Source organism: Anoplophora glabripennis, unplaced genomic scaffold (assembly GCF_000390285.2).
Source record: "Anoplophora glabripennis isolate ALB-LARVAE unplaced genomic scaffold, Agla_2.0 scaffold15, whole genome shotgun sequence".
Classification (NCBI taxonomy): domain Eukaryota; kingdom Metazoa; phylum Arthropoda; class Insecta; order Coleoptera; family Cerambycidae; genus Anoplophora; species Anoplophora glabripennis.
In genome coordinates this window covers 960,056-983,906 of record NW_019416279.1, presented here as the reverse complement: position 1 = coordinate 983,906, position 23,851 = coordinate 960,056, and the positions used below count along the sequence as shown (strand labels likewise).

General features: G+C 31.7%; 1 protein-coding gene across 1 annotated transcript in view; it reads right to left on the bottom strand.

The window, feature by feature from the left end:
- LOC108905080 (neuropeptide CCHamide-2 receptor-like) overlaps nt 1-23,851 on the bottom strand; it is a 92,054-nt gene that overhangs the window by 11,324 nt on the left and 56,879 nt on the right. Inside the window, exon 6 of the mRNA XM_023457380.1 lies at nt 9,088-9,208. Coding sequence (XP_023313148.1) covers nt 9,088-9,208 — 121 coding nt within the window. The remainder of the gene's footprint in view (nt 1-9,087; nt 9,209-23,851) is intronic.

Below are 23,851 nucleotides of genomic sequence, written 5' to 3'. Positions count from 1 at the left end.
AAAAATGATATTGAAAGAGTATGAAAAATTAGTAAAGAAAGAGACAAGGGTTGCTATAAATTATGTCCACAAATTGGAAGTAAAGAATATAGAAAATTTTAAAGCAAAAACATATCCAATCCTAAATGTTAAAAAAGAAATAAATAAATTGTTAAATGATAAAATAATTTCCAGAAGCAATACACATACAGTATATCAATCCATTAGTAGTAGTAAAAAAAAAAAAGATGGGGATATCAAAAAATACGCATTCTAAACCGGTCTAACTTCAGGATCCTTTACTGCTCATTTCTCCTTAAAAAATATAAGCAACCCATCTATTTTTGACGATAACTCCTTCAATTTTTCTCTAATTAACTTTTATAAGTGCTCATTTCGAAGGTCTTTTTGAGTACTACAAAAAACTCCAGGAGCGTTATACACGTAAAATTAATCCTTTTTCCGTTATTTGACGTTGAATACCTACATCGATTCGAGTATTCCCCCCAAAACAAGTCCCTTTCCACTAACTATATCTCGCTTTGTATAGGACGTACAACACTTTTTAAAAAACGATTTTCTTTGTTTATTTATAAGCTACATTTTTGTTCATTACACTTTTTTTAAATAAAATGCGTAGTTTTTGAGTTATTCGCAAAAAATTCTTTGAAAAAGTATTTTTATTCACTTAAAATTCGTTTGTTTTCAATCGTGAATAACTAAAAAACTATTGATTTCTCGAAAAAATTCTTTGAATATTTTTTGCTGAAAATTTGAGTCTATCGATTTTTGAAAAAAAATTCCACCCCCGAGAAGGGGTGTCAACCCCCAACAGGATGGAAGCGTCAATCGGCGCTATGTCACTAATGTTCATTGACCTTTTCTCTAACTATCTGCCAAATTTCAAGTCGATCGGTTCAGTTTCAAAGAATTCGGAGGTGAAAAGCTTCAATGACTGTATTACTTTTGTTAGTATTAAACAAAACCTTGTTCAGGTTTCGAAAATTTTTAGAAAAAGGGCCTGCATAAAGCTTGTAAAAGGTTAATCCGGCTCTGCTTATTAGATGCACGTGTGTATGGTAAAGTGAGCTACACAGTTTTTTTATCAGATACAAGCTTAGTCTATCAAACATGAAACTTTTTTGTGTGCCTGTGTCACTAATTATTGAAGTAACAAATGAGTATAGGCCGATAAAAAGTAATCCGCTTACTATCATAACAAGTGTACTTGTTTGTGCAGTAGGTAAACCTCGTTATGCTCGAAAATTCGGTTACGAAGTTATAACAAATAAAATATCCCTTTTAAAGAAACGTTGAATCTGCTCCATTAAATTAAATCCAAGGCAACAACTTTCCTCATTTGTTGTGATTACAATTTACATTTCTTCCCCCGTCACCCTAGCGTCTCCCTTTTGCAAGCCTTTTCATTAAAAACAATTCCGAGACAATAACGTTCTAAATAGCAAGCTTTCTTACGCTTGTCAACGAGCAGTGTACTAGGGAACATCAAAGCCATGAAAACCGCCGGCTCCGAATACGCTGTAAGCACGTTTCGTCAATGGAGTCGGAAAAAAAGCGGAGTAATTTTTTCTCGTGAAACTCGAGAGTAGGCTGCCCAAAATAAATTTCCGCTGTATTTGTCTTTGTACTCTGTGCGGGTAGGCACAGGTATACAAGTATTCATCTTGTGGGAAGAGAGATACGATTATTATGTATGGTAATAAACGCTATTCATTTACGAGGCCCAAGATGTACGTTTTTTGCATGGATGCGTGTGGTTGTAAAAATAAGTAAATAAGGCGAAAAAGTATTTAGGGACATCGGTACCACATACTCTAGTCGAATTAGATATGAATACCTGAAAACTTGAAAAAATTATTAGTAGACATTGCACTTTGTGAAGGGGTAGGGTTTGTAGAATGATAATATTAAAAAAGTATCTCGAAAGAAGTGACGTTAAGGAGGTATATCGGGGTCCGAGGGAAGTGAGGAGAGCATGTAGGGTCCTATGCTTTTCTTATGGGACTAAAGTCCGCTGTCAATTTGAAAAAATTAAATTCTATTGACATTATTTGCGATAAACATTATCTATATAGCAAAGAAATCTACTCATATGCACTTTGCACATAGCATATATATTGACTAATTAACAACATAAAAATATCATATTTAAGTAGTTTTAAATTATATTTAATGAACGCATAAAGACTATGTAGATGTGGCAACAGCGCTAATAATTGACTAACAGTTGTACACACTGCGAACCTACAGACCTCGGACATTGGAAATATTGCGCGTCAAATTCGGGTAAAAATGCGTACGCGTTCAAAAATGTATTGTGTGTAAACTATGTACAATATAATTATTATATATAGCAATTATATCGTATTATCCTCGCGAAGATTTGTATCCTTTATTTAAAATCCGTAAATCATGTGAACTGGTAAAACAACGAGAAGTCGAAGAAAATGTTGGATGCAATTTTGAAGGTTCTGTGATAGAAATTACATTATTACTCAATGTTCGTGTTTTTCATCTCTATTTTAGTAATGTTACAAAAGATTTGCAACTATGACTACCTTTTAGATATAAACTTTTCTGAGAAATATTTATGTTCCTTTCTTATTCCGTACAAATGCTTTTATCTCAAGTATTACTAATTATATTAATCAAGTAAAGAAAACTTTATGTAACCCTAAATATTGCTGGGTAATGATTACGATGTTTTTATAAACCAATAAATATATTAAAAGGATTTACAACTGTATTTTTATTCCAATAAATATATCACAGCTTCCTGATCTTTTTTAATTAATCTAGTTTTTTAAAAACATTACAAAAAATCATTTGTTGTGGACAATAATTTATTGTTGATAACAATGTACATGGGATTTAGGAAAAATGTATATGTGTGAAATCAATTTCGTTTTAATCAAGTCTTTCAAATATATTCCCTCCTTGCTGTCAGCTGATTGCGACGTTGCCACATTAATCCTCAAGTCAAACGGAAATGCAATTATTGGTTTCTGTTTCTAATTAATACAGCTGCACTATGTTCAAAACTTACATTCTTTTTACATAAAAATTAAGATAATACTGTGTACTATCTATGGAAAAGTTTTGTTTCACAATATCTACATTTTTTTCACAGTTATGGGCAAAAAAAGAGCCGCACGGTCCATCTTCGCCAATAAACCCGATATACCTCCTTAAGTTGGCAAATTACAAATAATTGGCATATTTACATGTTTTTTCATTTTTTTTACTGTCCACGAAAATCTAGACGACCTATCGGAATATTAGTTATTTTATGTTGAAGGCAATTAAATTACCTACCTGCAATTTAAGGTAAGTACCTAAAATCATTTTTCACTAATTTGTTAACTGGAAAATAATGGTCGAACGAGGAAATATCAGCTTTCGAAAATTGCGCATTGTTATTACAAAAAGCTATGGATGTTGATGAAATTTATTGACAGGGCAGTCAATCCAATGACCAACATGTGTGCCAAACGCAGATTCAGTTGATCCCGAAATTGTTGCTCCAGCCATTTGTTAATTAATTTCATTTGTTTTTCTTGCAATTATTTATTTAATTACTAAACGTTAATTTTACAAGTTAATATCGTAGATATAGGTTCTAATTGATCAAAGAAACGTATCGAAAAAGAAAAATTTCAAAGAATTGAAATTAAAATTGTCCCAGGGTCAGGTAAAAACCGCTCGGGAATTCGCTCTTTTTGCATTAAATAGAGCTTATTTTTACGGTAAATAAAAAAAAGAGAGAAGTCACCCATTCTTCTTTGTTCCCAAGATAACTTTTTTTACAATGTTAATTGTTAATTAATTGGACCGGGATTTTACAGACAATTGGAAGGGTTAAACTTTTATTTCCAAAAAGTTTTAGATTGATAGCATAGGCCGACAAAATTGTCGGCCTTGTCAAATGTATTGGCTTGGTTCCTCACTTCGAATTTTTTGGAGAAAAAAACGCCCTAATATAATACAGGGCCTGTGGTTATCCCGCGAGTATGTGTTCAATGGAAGACCACATACTCTTAACTTACATAAAACAGGTAGACTTAGGCTAATTATCCTTTATCCGAAGTCGTTTCGTTTTGTCGCTAGATGGCCTCGAAATTCCCATTTTTTAAATTAACTTCAACAGGCGTTAATCGATTTTGATTATTTTTCGGTTATAGGCTTTTGTTTTCTTATTAACACATTTTGTTTTGTACCCCACAGTGGTTTTGATGCATCGACATACATTTTTCAGTTGGTAGCTAATACTACTTAGAAGGTTTTTGTTTTTGTCTCTTATACTATTCTCATTAAATGAGCGGTTTAGGTACAAAAAATAATTATTAAATGTCTACATATCCTGCCACACATACAACATTTTGTATTAACGTTTATAGCTCAGGATGTTTAAGAAATGTTGACTTTTAACTTATTTTTTCCTCAATTATACACCTCTAACTATCCATATCCAGTTCACTGCTATTGAGAATAAAATTACTTGCACGTTTTTCTTAATATTTATTCGTGTACAAATTAAGGAAAAGATAATAGAGATATCGGCTTTTTTGAAGTGGAATGGGGACACCCTGTATTCATTTTGACTTTATCGGTATAACGATAGTTAGGAATTAATTTTTCTAAAACTTTAATATAACAAATCTGCAAGTGGTGGGGAAGAACCTGGGCAGTAAATGCTCGGCATATCCACGTGATGCTTGTACAGCGTTTTGCTAGCTTTTCCTGTAGATTATCAAAATATTAAAGTTCATTCACACATTTGTGTCATATAAAACTCGGTAAAGGTCATTTTGTAACAACAACAACAAAAGTTAATGTGCTAAGTATATCAAATTTTTCACCAAATGAGGTTTATGATGCGATAAAATTAAACCAATTAAGCCAAATATGGCATATATGGGCGGTGACTATTAGACGCCTTCATTATAGCCATCTTTCTCTATTGCACGGATTTCTATGACTTTCTTTATCGCTCTCACGTAACGGCCAATGAACCATGGGGACTTTCCGACCCTGTATACGGAACCCGGCCAGCATTTCGTTTTTTTTTGAGGAACCCCACACCAAAAAAAATAAAAAATTCGAACACATTTTTTACTGATTATACAGTGTTAATTAAGTCTGTACAATAAATCCAACATACGATTATTAGAGTGTATCTTGAAAACGAAGCATCTGCGGACCAATGTTTATATGAACTTTTTGTCTTCTCTTGTCTGTCTGAAAATCACTCAAATAATTGTCTGTTTATTGTACTTTTATTATACGTTTTCTTATGCTTCTTATATCCTTACTTTGTCCAGAAAACTCAAATTATTAATGAAAAACTTGATAAGATGAAAGTGGATGCTACCAGACTCAACCACGATATCTTGTTGTCCAAACTGGATAAGTTTGCTGTGTTTAACCTACTGTTGCAACTTTTTCAATCATATTTACAAAATAGGTATTTGACCCTACGAGTATATTTTGTTATAAACGACGTCATGGCTAACTTACAAGTATATGGTTTAATTTATGCAGAATACCATAAGATATTGTATAAAATAAACACCAATAACCTTTATATTTCTTTTATTTGTAAGTTTGTACGTTTCTTTTGTAGTTAATTACTTTCTTATCCTTTTTTTTGTTATAATTCTGCATAGACATCAAGGACAGTCCTACCAGCTTACAAAAAAATAATTGTATGCTTTAATAAGTAATTTACCTTATTTTTTTGGAGTATGAGCAACAAATATACGAAATACAATTTGGTCCATTACAATTACAATTTGTGCTCGAATCGTCGCAAATTAAGTTTATTGACTTAAGGAGAAAGTTCCTCAATAACACGAAACTTTTCAAATTTCATTACATCCCCGTTTTAAAGTTTTTTTCTGTCCCCGCGCAAAAAGTACATCTTTCCCTCGGTTGCTTGTCGAGTTCCAGATGACTAAGCGCAAAATAAAAGCGCGACTCATCCAACAAAGTTTCCTGTCCCTTCCACATCACGGAAAAATTGCCGCCGAAACCGAAATTAAGATATACCACACCCGCATGTCTTACGTTTGTAAATTTATGGGTTTCATAATGCGAATAATGAATTGTTAGGCTATTTATTCATGCTCACGGAAGAATGTAGCTGTCGCTTGGCGCGGTTTAATGTTAAAAAGGAAAGCGGGACCCTTTTATATAAATATGTAACTTCATTAGAATATTTTAATATCGCAAACGTTTGTGGTTGTAGGAAATTTAGTTATAATAATGGAATATTTATTTTGCTGGTCCTATGTTTTCCCTTCTCATTTTATGGGCTTTGACGTGACTTACAAAGTAATAATATTGTGTGAGGAAAATGAAGCAAAGGGGTTTTGGTGCAAGGGTAAAGAATTAGTCAAGAGTTGTTTTTATGAAAATAATTTTGCGCAATCTGTTTTGACCAATAGTTTCACAACCTCACGTGCTTGATCATTGTTTACACAACTGGAATATGCAAGTTGACTCTACAATTGACATGATATGTCAAGAGCATGGTAGATGAGTACAAAGACAAACCACTAAGGTTAATTGGGCGAAACACTCGCCTCTTCATTTTATTGTTTTTATTTAAATAAGATGTCTCTAATGGTGTAGAATCGAAAAAAAATTGTATACCTAATGTATCAAAGTCAAACTGAGATTAGGCAAGCATAAAATTGAAAAGAAAATGCTCACTACAAGAAAGCAGTATAATTTTTTTTAAATCGACAGACCTCTGTTTATTCTTTAAAATTAAAAAACCGAGTCATAGGTGGCTTTGTAATCCTTGATTGCCAAATCAATATATCAATACTGAATTTAAAATTTCTTACTTTAAATCGTAATAGTTATTTCTGTATCTAGAACGCAAAAGTATTTCGCGCTCGAGATGGAAGCAATATTTTTTCGAAAACCACAATAAAATAAGACAATTGTGTTATATACAACAATTAAATTTATATTTGAAATCGTTTTGGACCGTGTTTGAATCAAGACGGTTTAGGCGCGATGACTATCATAACAATAGCAACCTAAGCAACCTAATAAACAATAAAACTTAGTTGTTTGAAAAAGTAGTGTCAGAATTATATATTGTATTTCATATTCTAAGTGTGTTTAATTCAAAATGAGCTCGAAAAGTGAAGACGAGCATCTACCAGGGGCAGTATTGGGAGCGGCACAAAGTGCTGTTTCACAATTAATCCCCAAAAAGTCGTGGAGACAGTACGATATTGCCTACAACGGATTCAAAGGGTGGTGTAGTTCGAAGAAAATTCAAAAAGTGTCCGCGGTATTACTGACATATTTCGAACATAAAATTAATAAAATGAAACTTTCGACGTTATGGTCAATATATTTTCCATGTTGCTTCCAAAGTGTATCAGAAGTATCAGAAAATTTCCAAAACTAATATCATATTTGAGTAGTATTAGAATATTAAAGTTCCTTCAACAACTTGCGAATGAACAGAGTAGGGCAACAAGAAATGTCTGACATTCTAGCCTGGGGTTATCAATAACTCCCCAAAGTTAGACAATACCTTTTTGCAAGTATGGGAAGTCTATGCCGTGACTGTTCACTAAGTTTGCTTTTAGCATAGCGTTGTATACTCTCAAAGTGTAATATGTGGGAGCAACTATTTTTCCGTCCTAGTTTACAGCGAGCTTTGGTTGTTATACGTGACGTGAAATAATAATTTTACAGTAAAGCGTTAAAAAAAACGAAAAGCAAGAAATATTTAATGAAAATTTAATTTAATTAAAGTTTAATTTAATGAATGTTTTTCTCTTATTTCATTTCTCCTTTGTTTCGCTAATACATAAAATTTAATGGTACTGTGTACCAAATGGGGTTAAAAAGAGGGAAAGCTATTTTATTTTTAATTATAGGAAAAAATGTCATGCCTAAAACTTCTGCTTGTATTCAAACGTACAAGAATATAGTTTTAAGTAAGTGACAAATGTCAAGTTATTTTAATTGTTTTTGGAATGTTTCTGGACTTGGCCAATTAAATAACAAGTCTGATATGAGAAAAACTGTCCGAGAAATAGAAAATTGCAAATATCTCAAAAAGTAGTAACGGCAACCCCAACAGTGCCTACATGGCTTGAAAGGAAATTACAATCTGCATACGACACAGTAAAAAAGTACAGGGTGTTCCATTTAAGTTCACAAAGTTATAGCTGTTTGAAGTTATCGAAATGTAACAGCAAAAATGAAACACCTAGTATTAAATGTTTCAATTTGTTAGTATACCATAATTTACTGTTACCTATGCCCTTTACAGGTACCAAAAATCCACTTGATATCACGCTGCTGAAAAGAGTTACTAGCATCTCCGCGGACCCTTGCATCTGTCAAACTTTTTCTTTAAAAATTAATATCTCAAAATCTATAACTCTTAGGCATAGGGAATATTTAACAAAGTGCAATGATATATAGGGTGTCCCATTTACAATAAGAAAATTAACGTCGGCTTCCGGTATAACCGGAAGTGCCATAAAATTATAAATACTTTAGCTGTGTTGACCCTACTGCCTTTGCTAGGTTGCCAAATTTTCAGATTTATCGGATCAGTACTTCCCGAGATATCGATAGTGGCGATTCCTGATGGGACACCCTGTATATATCATGTCACTGTGATACTGTCTGCCAAAGCTGTACCTCCCGCAAGATTTGATATTATTATTTTTTTATTAAGCAGTACTTGAAGTCTCGAGTATCCCATTTCTTGAAAACTTGAAATATTTAAAATTATCTCCCAGTACCGACTACTTTTTTGGTTTCATTAATTGGGAAACTAAAAACATGAACTTTTGTTGAATTTTGCCATTACCACTGAGTATATTTTGCACTTTTTCCAGTATTTTAAAAACATATTGTACCTTTTCTGAAACAAATCTTATTAAACTTAACATAAACTGTTCTTTCGGTGTAGTTTACTCTACTCCCTGGCAAACGGTTTCAATTTAAAAACAGAAAAAAAATCCTAATAACCCCCTATCAATTACGAGACCCTCCCAAGTGTAAAATCCCCCATCGGCCCCGTACTGCCCCCTCGTGGCTCACCTCAGACAGAATCCTATTATCCGCAGGGCATGCCACCAGTCGTTGTACTCCTCCTGCGCGTTGGGGTAGAGGTGGAACCACAGCATGAAGACGTGATGAGGCAGGAAACAGATGAAAAACACTGAAAAGGGATAAAGTCTATCAGAGAAGGCGGTACGGCGACATATGGAGGCTTTAATATAAGCCGTTGCGGGGTGAAAATAAACAATTCTTCCGCCACGTTACGCACCACCCCTACGGGTTGCATTATGTGAGGTCTGCGGGGTAAGGTAGGTCGATGGGTCAGGATAATCCGGGATAAGATCGATTTAATAGGAAATTTATACGGTAAAATTGGGAAATGGGGATGGTTTCATTATTTTCGAAATATGCTTCGTTTTCGAGATAAAGCGTTTAAATTTTAATTAATTTATTTTTGTTACTTATTTCAAAGAGTTTTAAAGATGAAACTTGATGGTTGTATTTTATTTAGAATTATTGACAGCAACTGACTGACACAACTTGCAATAAAATATGTTTTTTTTCTTCAAAAACGGTGAATCCTACAAAAGAAGTTGAAGAGAACAATTTCATTGAGAATTGATGGTGGATTTCTAAAAAAATATCAAAACCGGAAAAAGTCAGAGGCGTACTATTTTTTTTTTATTAAAAAAAATGTTGTGGCATTCTCGCACGAACGCCACTGGTGCAAGTAGAAATATTCGGATCACCCCAAAAATGCAGATTTATCAATCTAAAGCGTTTTTCACATATCGAGTCAATATCTTTAAAACTCTGAAATAATTAATAAAAATAAATAACAATAAAATGTACTATTAGTATATTTTTCTGAATTAAGCAAAAATATGAAATCTTTTAATATATGCGATGTTCAGAGCTACTTTGAATGTCTACAACAATATTGGAAAGTATTTAAAATTAAAAGCATTATTGAAACGGCGATCAGATGGAAAACGTGCTAAAAAATCACACGTTTTAGAAAATGTACATATTAAAAAATTTCTAATGGGCCCTGATGATACATATTTAGGTGCAGAGACAAAGGTAATTATTTATTTACTTAATTATTTATTTACCATTTGGGACACAAACAGGCGAAAAAACCACTAAAGTATCCACTAAATTAATAGATATACATCAAACAACAGTACAAAGATTATAAGTAGCATAATAGTATATTATTCAACGAGCGTATAATGATGGGTGTTATTCACGAGGTGAAGTTTACGGCCACGAGCCGCAGGCGAGTGGCCTAAATCACCGGGTGTATAATAGCCATTATACGGGAGTAGAATACTATACTTTATCCACGACTACTAAATATTTTTGTTGAAGTTTTTTTTGTTTTTAGTTCGTTTTTTAACACAATTTAACACAAAATATCAAAACACTGAGAAATCTATGCACACAAACAATAATGTTGACAGGTTTGAGTCAAATTTGTTTTGTTTTAAAAGTTACTTAGATTTATGAAATGTTTCGAAAAACATGGTATGTTAAGAAACAGATATACAACTTCCATATACGAAGTCGCTGATGGCTCAGTGTACATGCTCCTTCCCCTCCGACCGCGAGTCCCGGGTTCGAATCTGGTCTAGGAAAATTCACTTTTTTAATTTTTTTTTATATGTACAGCACTGAATTGAAAATATTTAGTTGTTTACACGATAAAATTTTAAAAACCGATTGATTGTAGCAGAACAATATAATATTATAGCTAAATCAAGGAAGCATCTGACAGTAGTGATTAATGACTCATTAATCACTGCCGTGATTAAAGACGTATAATGGGTACATTATACAATAGTCGTGGATAAAAGATATTATAAATGAAGTATATGTTTGAGCAATCTCTTAAATGAAACGTAGAAAAGTTGTAGAAAATAAATCTAAACTGCTACAAATATCGTTATAAAAACGCATCATTCTGCACAGAGGAGAATTTGCGGAGGAATTGGTATGCTTAAAAGGAATGAAAAATAAGTCGTAGGACCTGAACGGCCTGCATGGTATATTAAAAAATATTTTAATAATTAATTGGACACTGTCGATTTTATCACTAATAATTTTATACAGGTTAATAACATCCGCTAATCCTCTCCTGTTAGCTAAAGTTATAATACATATATTCAGCACACAATCTATGAAAATTGTCGTCGATCAAAGTTCGCCTACACTTGAAAGAAAAATGTTTTAAAAATCATTTCAATGTGACTAATATCTATATTATATTGAGGATTCCATATAACTGATGAAGCAAAATTAATTTTACTAAATACAAACGTGTAATATAAAAGCAATATGGCTTTAGAATTAGTGAACTGTTTCGACTGCCTCATAATGAAACCCAGCATCTTAAGTGTGTTAGATATAAGTTTGTTAACATCAAATAACATTTTACTATCAAAAATCACTCCAAGATCTCTAATTTCATTTTTACGATTTAAAATTAAGTCTATATTGATATAAGAAAGGATGTTTATTTCGAGTAAAAGTGATTGTATGGCATTTTACGATATTAATAAACAAATTATTGTTTTCACAAAAAATTACAAAAGAATCAAGATCGTTCTGAAGTTTTAGACAATCAGTAACATCACGAATAGGTAAAAATAGCTTAAAATTATCAGCATATCCTAACAAACTACAATAATTAAGGCAATCTTTTATTTTATTAACATAAATTATGAACAAAATATTTTTGTAAACGAGAAATACCGACTATTATTATTTTAGGTGTCAATGATTTTTGCCATATCTGGGGCTTGTCGAAGTGACGAATTACTTCAACTAAAAATTGGAGATATTGGAAGATGGGAAATAGATTGCTGCCAACTACAAAAACAAAGAAAAAGAGATCCTTTATTGTAATCGAATATTTAGACATATATCGGAAATATAGTACCGCAGGACCTACACAAATAGATAGTAACGTATATATTTAAAGTGCGGTAGCCTATCCGGGGACACACTGTATATGGTTATTTATAGACATTTATTTAACTACGCACTGCTCTTGAAGTTTACTATTACGTTTTGTTTGCCACCAAGTATTAGCAACATTGTCTCTTCTTTGACGGAACAAAACGTGTAGAAATGAAACAATTTATATGCAGCTTTTGAGATATCCTTTTGAAAAGTGTCAAGGTTGTCACTTGAAACAAATGGGAAGAGTACATGGATAATAAATCTTCTAAAAATTCTGAATTCTTTTAACGTTTTCGTATATAAATAATTTTTTAATTCCCTTTGCATGCTCATTCCGCAGAACATCCATTTTATTCAATTTTGTCGTGAACAATGTTATCAAGTTGTATCATTGTTTCTGTGATCTGTGGTTGTATCTGCGTAAAAATATAAACTAATGCAAAAAATTAAAGGGTCAAAAGAATTTCCGAAATTTTTAAGTGATTTTTGAGACTGTATTTAGGTGAAAAATGGTCAGGAATAAAAAAAGCATTTTGAAGATTCTAGTTTTTAGATCTTTCGGTCGAAATTTTTTAGGAACGACGGTTATCATGCAGTTCTAAGAAATACTGTGACAAAAAAATTTTGCAATTTTTTTTTCTTTTTCTGGACTTTTTTCTGAATTTTTTTTTAGGGAAGAAATAGGGTAATTTTGGAAAAAAAACTATTTTTAAGTGATTACATACTGCGCAAAAATTAATTAGAAATTTTTCTCAAAAAGCGGTATGAATCGGGATCGAAATCTGATTTGCGTCATCAACTTTAATTTTAATTTAATTAAAAGTTGATGAACAGAAGCATAGGATGAAAAAGCCGAATCGTACTGGAAAAAATTCGATTTTGTTTTCTTCAATGTCCGGAAGGTTTTTCAAAAAAACAAAATAAAATTTTAGATTTTTTTTTCCATCAATTTAAACGTTATTTGCGGTAAAAATGTGAGAAAACCTCAAAAATTTTTTTTTCCATTTTAATCATGATTAAAAAACGTGACCATTAATTTTTTTTCAAAATTTGACCGTTTGAAACAAGGAAACGGTTCCCTAGATCGACATGAAACTTCACAGGGCTCTTCTGGGTATATCGAACTGTAAAAGTCATGCTTAACATTAGTCATTTCGAGAATATTTCTAATTTAGCCGCCAATTTTCTAAAAAACCATATACTACACTTTTTTTTTTCCTGTCTTAAAATTCGTGTAAAATATGAAAAAAAAAAACATTTGCGAAAAGTTGCGGCAGCATGTTATAGGAAATTTATTCCAGTTTTCGAAACTGCCCTTCAATTCTCTGTACGAGCAACTGTCGCCGAGATTTCGATCATTGAAGATGAAGATAAAAGGATCCTTTTCCATTAAAAGTCTGATATTTCGATGAAAAATAGTCGTACCGAAATTTAAAAAAAAGGAAATTGAATCTGAATAAACAAGCTATCTGGTCCATGCAATGGCTTAGCTGATAAAAATTTTTCCAAGTTCGTGGACTTGGAAAAAAATTTGCAATTCGCGGTATTTCTTAGAATTGCATGATAACAGTCACCCCTAAAAAATTTCGACCCAAAAGATTTAAAAACTAGAACCTTAGCGCTTCAAAATGCCTTTTTTTAATTCCCGATACGACCATTTTTCACCTAAATACAGACTGTCAAAAATCACTGAAAAATTTCGGAAATTCTATTGATCTTTTAATTTTTGGCATTATTGTAGATCTATATTTAATTAAATACAGCTAACGGTGAATGCATCCAAACGAAACATTTGCTTCTAAGGATGGAAATAGAATTTATCTAATTCCTGTTTTTAGTTTAACACAGTTTAAAGGAAGTGGAAGATAAAAATCTTACTCTTTTTTCTCTAATAAAAACAAATATGGCTATAAAAGTCGGTAGTAGACAAAAGCAAGCCATTAAGTATATTTTTTTAACTCCAATGTCAGCTTTAGACGTTGCTGCTTTAATAAAAGACAACTAATTACAGAGAAGAAAATCGCTACCAACTAAAAACCATACCGCGCCGAGCCCCACACAGACAAAAACTTTCCATTATTGCAAATATATCCCCTCTGAAATTATCGATCACAGCCGTCTGCAATTAATTGCCACTATTAATCATTCTGCTTCAATAGAAGCTATTGGCCTACAAGCGTTATCAAAACACAGCTTTTAAAGCGTCTTATGGGACTAAATTTAGAAGAGTTGTCACTTTTTGTCTAGATTGTGAGCCGTTTCATATTGTGAGACATTTTCTCCGAGAATTTTTGTGGAATGATGAAAATTTTCACTTATAATCTCCCTAGTGCTTGAATTATTTCCGGAAATTTTTCCGAAGGAACGCATTTTCTAGAAAAATGCGTGATGGAGGAAAAATTTCCGGACATGAATTCTAGGACGTGAGGGATTCGGTAAGAAAATTTTACAACCAAAATTTATTTTAAAAATTTGACATATTTCATTTTGAAACTTATTTCGCCAAAATAAAGTTTGCTTGACAGGTAGACATTATTTTGTGGTGCATGACATATTTTTTTCTTCTTAAACGTCACATAATTTAATAAAACATAAAAAAACAACACGTTCCTTTCACTTTAGTAATATAAATGAGACATTTAATTTTTGAATTCAGATATTTACCTTTGCAATACGAATTCACTTAGTATTACTAAAATAGAAGTAAGTTTTTGTAGAAAAGCGATGTCTATGGCAGTTTATCAAAGATTCTTATTAAAACATAAAAAACACATTCCTTGCACTTTAGTAATAAAAAAGGCATTTAATTTTTGAATTTAAATATTTATCTTTGCAACACAATTCACTTAGTAGTACTAAAATAGAAGGAAAGTAAGTTTTTGTAGAAAAGTGATGTCTATGGCAATTTATCAATGATTCTTATTAAAACATAAAAAACACATTCCTTGCACTTTAGTAATAAAAAAGGCGTATAATTTTTAAATTCAAATATTTATCTTTGCAGTACAATTCACGTAGTATTACTAAAATAGAAGGAAAGTAAGTTTTTGTACAAATGCGATGTCTATGACAGTTTATTAATGATCCTTATTAAACATAAAAAACAGCACATTTCATTCACTTTAGTAATAAAAAAGGCATTTAAATTTTGAAATCAGATATTTATGTTTGCAGTATAATTCACTTAGTATTACTAAAATAGAAGGAAAGTAAGTTTTTGTGGAAAACCGATCTCTATGGCAATATATCAATGATTCTTAAAAAATTATAGCTGCAATCAAGTAGGCTTAGGCTTGTGATGTCAAAATCGTCTTCGCAATACGTCACGTTGACAGTCATTTTCTCTAGCTTCTAACTGTTTACAATTAAATCATGGCAGTGAACAAACAAAAAACCAATTTAAAACCTTGTAGTATATGTAATTCTTGCATCAAAATAGGGGACATTCTTATGTCTCATAAAAATTTAAAGTATTTGCTATATTTACTGAAAAAAACTGGAATCAGTCCGCATCAAGAAAACTTTTTCGCAGCTATTCAAAAGCTTTTGGAGGAAGATATCCCATCTTTTTTACGTAAAACCAGGGCTCAGCAGAACAAAATTTCATCAAATTATTACATATATTTTATGGAACACAGACATCTGATGAAAATTAAAAATAAAGGTAATGATTATGCTCCTCGTTACTCTCCGTTGCGAAGAGAAGAGCCAGAATTTCAAAAACATTTAGCATTAATAGAAGAAATCTCGGAAAAATATTTGGTAAATAATTATTTGTATCTATTTATTATTTTAAAATAAATAAAAACATTACAAAGCAAAATTCTAGATAGGTACTGATTTTTTAACCATGTGATAGCTGTCAAAAAAAAATCCTCTTATTAATTTTGTTTGCCTAGCTTGGCAGGAGGAAAAAAAATTCCGAAAAATTTGAGGGTTGCTGAAATTACAGTATGTAATTAAAATGATAGATATAAAATTTCCCTCATGAAAATTTTTTGTAAAGAAAAAATTCTCCAACTAATCCGACTCACACAAATTCATTTATAAAATTTGCTTTTAGCTATAATTTAAGGAAATACAGATATTGGTCATTTTTTAAGATCTAAAATATGAGGATTAGAAAAAGAATATCTACTTGTTTTGATGGTAACACAATTTCTGCTCCCGATTCTGAAAGAACTAGAAATTTTACGTTGGCATACGTGGTCGATTTATTTTTTATGGAGATGTTCAAGGTTATTCAAAGGTCAAGTTTTGTTTTTTGATGGTAATACAATTTCTGATCAAGGATTTTGGAAAAGTTAAAAATTTCACGTTCGGAGACGTTTTTCACTTTCAAGATCATTTGAAGGTCAGATCCTCCTTTCGAATATTCCAGGTGGGTATTTCTTCAGGATAGCAAGATATCAGGGAAAACGACCTTTATAAGTTGTTCGGGTCTTCAGAAACCTTGAAGGTCGTTTAGAAAAAATATTAGAATCGGCTTTAAAACGTGAGATGATAATTTTGATTTTGACCTTGAAATAACCTTGAAAATGGCCTTCAAAGTTACCAGGTGATGGTCCACGATGACCCAAACAACGTTTGTAGTTCGTGATATCTCGCCATCTTGATGAAATACCAAGATGAGAAATTCAAGGGCGATTTAACCGTCAAATAACCTAAACTTTAGGACATTTGAAGGTCTCTAAGTCCTAAAGAATGCAAAATAACTCAATCACGTTCCCTAATGCAAAGTTCTTCGCTCTTTCAGAATCCGGAGCTACAAATTGCATCCCCATTAAATGTTGGACCTAGCGTCTTTTTTTCCTCGCCATCAACGAACGGGCCGCCGCTTTATCCTTGGCCTCCAATCCGATAAGCCCGCAACGGGACATTATTTTCGTCCTGCCGGGACTCGGCAGGACGGTAGTGCTTCCGTAGCGCGAATGAAATATGACAGATTACAGATTGCAGCATTTCGGCGACAATTAAAAATGGGGAAAAAGTACGCTTCGAGTCTAAATTGAATAACGGAGAATAGGAAAATTCGAGGCGGTGCTGACACGTTCGACAATCGATAACTGTCGACAAGCTGATTTGTTTTTTGTTTACAGAGCTTGCTGGATGACCGCTTCTGCTTTTTGAAATAATACCTTTTTACACGGGCGGGTATAACGAGAAGGGATAGTCGAAGAGTCAATAGCTGTTCAACATTTTCAAGACGAAAAAATATACAGGGTGGTACATAATTAGATAAGTCCTCCTTTTTTTATTTTTATTTTTTTTTCAAGTGAAAAATATTTAACACTACTTTTTTTTTTGTTTTACGTTTCTTCGAAAATCTCTACATAACAAAAAACATTGTAAACAAATAAATGCTGTCCTGGCTTATTTTAGCAGCCATGTTTTCGGTAAAAATAAGCCTATATTTGACTACTGGAAAATTCCCGCTTTTCTAAATTTTATTGAAATATTAAAAAAATTTCGTGTGAATGAATATATTGAAATTAGTTGAGTTGTGTTAAATTATTAGAAATATTTTACAATTTTATTTGTGTCCATTTCAACTAAACAGAATTTTCTTTTGGACGCTCTGTATCTCCAAGCTGTTGCAGACCCATGCTCATATGAACTTTTTATCTTAAAATTAGCCAAAAATTCGCCCTTCAAAGTTTGTACAAGTACTTAATAAACAAACACCTTGTATAGCAATGTTTCTGATATTTAAATAAACAATTTTCCTCAAACTGTTTTTTATTAATACTGACATTACTATACAGGGTGATACACTTTTTATGATTAGGACTTTAACCATCGATATATCTCGACAAAATAATGTCATTTTTCAAAATGAATATATTTTTTACATTGCGGTTTATTCTAGAGCAAAAAGATCAATTACTATTTTTGAATGATGCTTGGTTTTTGAGAAAAATGGTTTCTTCTGGATTCATTACATGTGAAATTGTTGAGTTTTTGAAACACAGAAGATTGAAATACTTTACTCGACGACTTACCATTACTTTTAAGGAGAAATATGTGAATTCAGATGGATGGCGCTCCGGCTCATTATGGTCTTCAAATTAGACTCGAGGAGCACTATTCACGTAGGTGGATCAGGAGTAGTTTGAAAATGAATCATGCTGAACCTGGTACCGGTCCCATTGTTTGACTGCCATGATCGCCAGATCTAAATCCCATGGATTATTTCATTTGGGGATTTATTAAAGGAAGGGTGTATAGTTCACCAGTCTTGAAATTTTAAGAAGAAGAATGAAAACAGTTGTAAAAGTGTTAAACACAACCCTAATATGATTAAGAGAGCAGTTCAAAGCTTAATTAGGTGATGTGATAAATGTATTGATGTTCGAGGACAACATTTTGAACATTTGCTTTGATATTTTTTCTTTTGTTCTCTATTGTAATTGTTATTTTTGTTTGTTTCTCAATATTAAATAATTTATTTTCTATTTGTTTGAAAAATTTAGCCTTTTCACATGTAATGAATCCATAAGAAGCCATTTTTTTCAAAAACCAACCATTTCATTAAAAAATAGTGACATACCTTTTTCTTCCAGAATAATGTAAAGAAAATATATTCATTTTGAAAAATTCCCAGTGGCGTACAAAGCCTATGATTGATCTACTTTCACAATAATTTGTAAAACCGATAGAGCTTTTCATTCGCACACTTCATACTAAATATAACACAAATGGCTTTTATGGTTTAAGAAAAAATAAATAAAAACCAAAAAAATTTTTTTTTTTTCAAGAGCTAAATGGAAGTCTTTGGAAGAAAAAATGTGTACTTTAAAATGACATTATTTTGACGACATATATTGATGGTTAAAGTCCTAATCATAAGAAGTGAATCACCCTGTATAGTACGGCGACATTTCATGTGGTAAAGTGCCGCTTTAGTAAACGATTTTGAATTTAGTAAAATAGCATATTATCAGCCAAATTGCGAAAAACACGTTTATTTAAATTAAAAATTGATTTTAGTTAATATTATGCATTTTGATGAAATTTTACTCCCATTTTTTTACGATGTAGATATTTTCCTTATTACCAAACTAAACTTGAAGTGACCTTTAATGCTGCTGGTTTTTTCTTTAGAACTCTTTTTTCTGCCATTTACAAGATGCCCATTGAATGATCTTACCTCCTGAAACGACCGTGCTTTATCAATCAGTAATAGGACTTTCCGTCCGTATCAGAACTCAATTTTCCCGGCTGGCACTGTTTGACTGGGCCATGTCCGACACTCATTTAATTAATGACCTCACAGCTGACAAGTCCCGTCTATTGAAAATCGGTCACGTTTCTACCACCTAAGTCCTTATTGAACTCTTACCGGGGATCTCATAGGTAGCGTGACTGATAGTGAGGTAGCAAGGAGGTAGAAACTTGTTTTCTACGATAAGAATAGTTCAAAGAAACTGCATGTAATAATAATAATTTAGCTACTGTATAATACAGCAGCTAAAATTGTACATCAGGCAACTGCATAAAGACATAGACCCATGTTATACATACACACCACAAACTATATCAGAGAATGCATATTTTAAATTATATTGGGACCAGGGACGTGTTTTTTGTAAGTACTTTCCATTCCTAACTTTTCACTTTTGTGGTTATTTTCCGTTTTCAAAATTAATGTTAAAAAATAGTTGGTAATCTGCAATAGTGAAAATGAATAGACGAAGTTTCTTCACATGCACAACATTTATGTAAAGTGCATTTTTTATAAAACAATTATTCTTCGCTTTTTTACTTTTGTAAAATGAAAAGTGGAAAGTGAAAAGTTGAAAAGTACTTTAAAAAATAGGCCCCCTGATGTAACACTTCAAAATTAATTGGAAAATATCACACATGAGTTATATTGTTTCAACTCTAACAAGTAATTACAGTAAAATGAAAAAAATATAAGTTTATTTGATAATTCTATAATTACTGATGACCCAATTTTTGTTACAACTTTTAACGATTTTTTTTATCGCAGCACCACAGGATGTGGCTAGTAAAATTCCAAAAGCAATATAGTCCAGGAGATATAGAGTTGGACGCGACTTTTTGTTTCGGCAAGCTGAATTTATCACTATAGATGCTAAATATTAAGTACAATAACATATTAGTTTCCACAATCATAAAAATGGGGGGGAAGATTGTTTACAGGGTGGTTAATTGTATAATTTTGATGTAAATTCACGTTTTTCGCTTATAACTTTTTGCCGTCCATTACAACGAGAAAACAATAAAGTACTTTTTTTTCCGTCTTCAAAAGACCTATAAAACTAGCGTAAAAAAAGATTGATTAGATCAAAAGATATAAACAGAAGAAGTTTATTTATAACTTTTGAATTAAACATTTATAAACTGCCTTATTATTACCAGAACGTCTTGGCATCTTATCCTCTCATTTCTTATCACTGTCTAATAACTCACACGAAATCTGGAATCGGTAAGTTGAATAGTTTACAAGTTATGGCCTTATAAACAAATTACCTAACTAATTATTAGTCTGGACGATCCCGAGGATCTTCCACAATCGCATTGATTTTTTTCAAGATAGATGTCGTATAATACGTTGAAATCTGTCGATTTCGTGTGAGTTATTAGACAGTGATAAGGAATGAGAGGATGCGATGCCAAAACGTTTCGGTAATAATAACGCAGTTTATAAATATTTAATTCAAAAGTCATAAATACACTTCTTCTGTTTATAACTTTTGATTTAATCAATATTTTTTGATGCTCGAGGGCTAGTTTTGTAGGTATTTTGAAGATGAAAAAAAGTACTTTACTGTTTTCACGTGAAAAAAGTTATAAGCGAAAAACGTGAATTTACGTAAAAATTATACATTTAACCGCCCTTTAAACATCTTCCCCCCATTTTTCTGACTGTGGAAACAAATATGTTATTGTACATAATATTTAGCATTTATAATGATAAATTCAGCTTGCCGAAACAAAATGTCCCGAAATGGTAATTTCTCATTTTATTTCCCTGGGCTAATTACAGAAAAATAGGTTTATTGTAAGAACTGTAAAAGATAGCTTATTTTAACTTTTATACATTTTGAAAAATAAATTAAAAAAACAAAAAGTTATCAGTACCGGACGATTTTTCGATATTCGTATTAATAGATTCTTTACCTATCTACTATCATAGAACCAGAGATATTTCTTGAGAATTTGTCATTTGAAACAGGTACCATTCCATCAAGTTTAAAAATCGGTAAAATTGTAGGTACCTATTCACAAGAAACATGATATTCATTGCGTTGAAAATTATCGACCAGTTACCTTAACATCGGGATTTTCTAAAATTTTCGAATACAGTTATTTATATCGTGTCATACTCTCATATCATTTCTTGATAAGCATAATATAATTTCGGATAACCAGCATGGGTTTATAGCAGGAGGTCTACTCCCACTGCTATGGCAAATTTTTACAGGGAAGTGTATTGAGGCTGGCGAGTGCCCTGACTGCATTGATCATAAAATATTACTATTAAAATTATTATCGTATTGTATTCGCGATTTGGCTCTAATTTGGGTTAGATCTTTTATGTTAAACAGAGAGCAATTTGTTAATTCGGAGCGTGCTTCTCTTAATTTGGGGGTCCCACAAGGTTCGATTTTGGGCCCCATATTGTTTTTGCTTTATGTTAATGATTTCGCGAAAATAGTTGATGACGCTTGTCAACAATGTATGTTGATGATACGTCGCTATTAATTTATCATGTAATAGTTTATTATGGTATCGTATTTTGGGGAAATTTTGTAACTGCGAAAAGTGTATTTGTGACACGAAAACGTATTTTTAGATATATGGCAGGTGTAACAAGTAGATAATCTTGTAAAAATATTTTTAAAGAATTATATTAATAATATTACATTATTAGAATATTAACGCTTCCGAGTCTTTACATCTTTGAATTATGTGTTTTCTTTTTCAATAACAAAAATCATTTTAACAAAGTATGTGCTTTGCATACATATAAAACTTTATATGGAAGACTTTTTGTGTGATGAATGATTCAAAATCTCACTAGGTTTAACGAACAATAGCTCGTCTAGGTACCCATTTTTGGACACCCTCTAAAGTATATATATTTTTAAAGGGGATGTTATTTTCTTTATATTGAAGAACATTTTTTTTTCGTCACAATGTATATGAGAGGTGACGTCATCGATAATTTTTTAAACGGGATTGTATACATTTCTTTGCATAGTTTGATTGATTTTATACCATATAAAATTTGTATGCCTTTGTATAACGAAAATGTTAAGAAACAATTTTGGACCCCTAACCATTCTGCTACTATGTACTATTGTTGACGGTCTACTGAAACTCCTCTCAACTCAATTAGACCCTTACAATCCACAACGATACAAAAAAAGACCTTATCAGCGCCTGTTCTTATATAATTACGACAGAACCACTTTCCAACTCTTGCTGTTAACTGAGGAACAATCCCCGACCGGCCCAAAACAGGCAACACTGACTGTAATCCGTTTAGTTGAGGTCCGTTCTTGTTTCGGTGCGAATTTTTGCTAGGACGCAAGCCGGAGAAGGTCGTCTGTTTGTTTTCACAGTCAGAATAGGAGTAATTCGATTAACACGAATTATGTCTCAAACCGAGACGACTTTGTCTCATTATATTCTGGAATCTCCTTAGAATTTGTTTTATTATTACAAGATACAGCAAAATGAGCTTTGCGAAATGGAATTCATGTAGCAGAAAATGTTAAAAGTTATTATTATTATTATTATATTAATTTTACAAAGAGACAATCAGCCCTATGCTGTATGAACATTGACTTCATATCAAGGTTGAAATTATATGAAAAAATGACATTTAGACAGACATTTCAATAAAAATGGAGGTTTACTATGCTGTAAAAAACAAATTGATTGAAATTTGTCAAGAGTTTGAAATGACGTCAAGTAACCTTGAAAACTTCAAAACTTGGTATGCACTAAAGCAGAAATTGATATAAAACTGCATATCAAGGTTGACAAATGTCAAGAATTGTAACGGAAATCGAAAACCTTCACGTTAAGAAACTTGAAACCAATTTAATCAAGAATTCTTGTTGCTCCAGCTAGGGCAGCACACACAATTTATTCCTGTGCAATATTACATAACCTGTGTATCCTTAGAAATGAAAATTTGGATGATAATAATGGTAAGTGTAGCTTAATTTCGATTTAACAAAAGTAAAATCTATATTTTATTTTAGAAATGTTGAATGATAAATGATGAAAATGACGAATTAGAAGAAGATAATTATACAGATATAAGAAGAAATAATTTGCAGTAAGGCCGTATTGTAAGAAATAGGGCAATTCAAAATTATTTTGGAAACATGAAGTTTCATGCCATATTTGATTTAATATTTGTTTATGAATAAAATAATATTAAATATTAATAAAATATATCAATATTAATATATAATTAATATTAATAAAATAATATTTTATATTATTGAAAATATCCATATGAAATAAAATATTTTTAATTTAATATTTTAATTACTTATAGATTTTAACAAGTTTTCCTATGCCACATTCAAAATAAATATACTATTTTTTAAATAATTGAAGTTTTTTCTAACATTTCGATGCGACTCCTTAACATAACGGCTCAAATGGTTCAGGTGAAAATGCAAAATAATTAATAATAAAAAATTAATGTAAAAACTTTTATACTGAAAGATTTTCCTTGATCTCTTTTTGTCCTTTTCTGTTTATTTGATTCATGTATTTTTTTCTTTTGTAAGCTAATTCTACAACTTGGGGGTGCCCATATATTAATATTTTTGACAAAACCTCC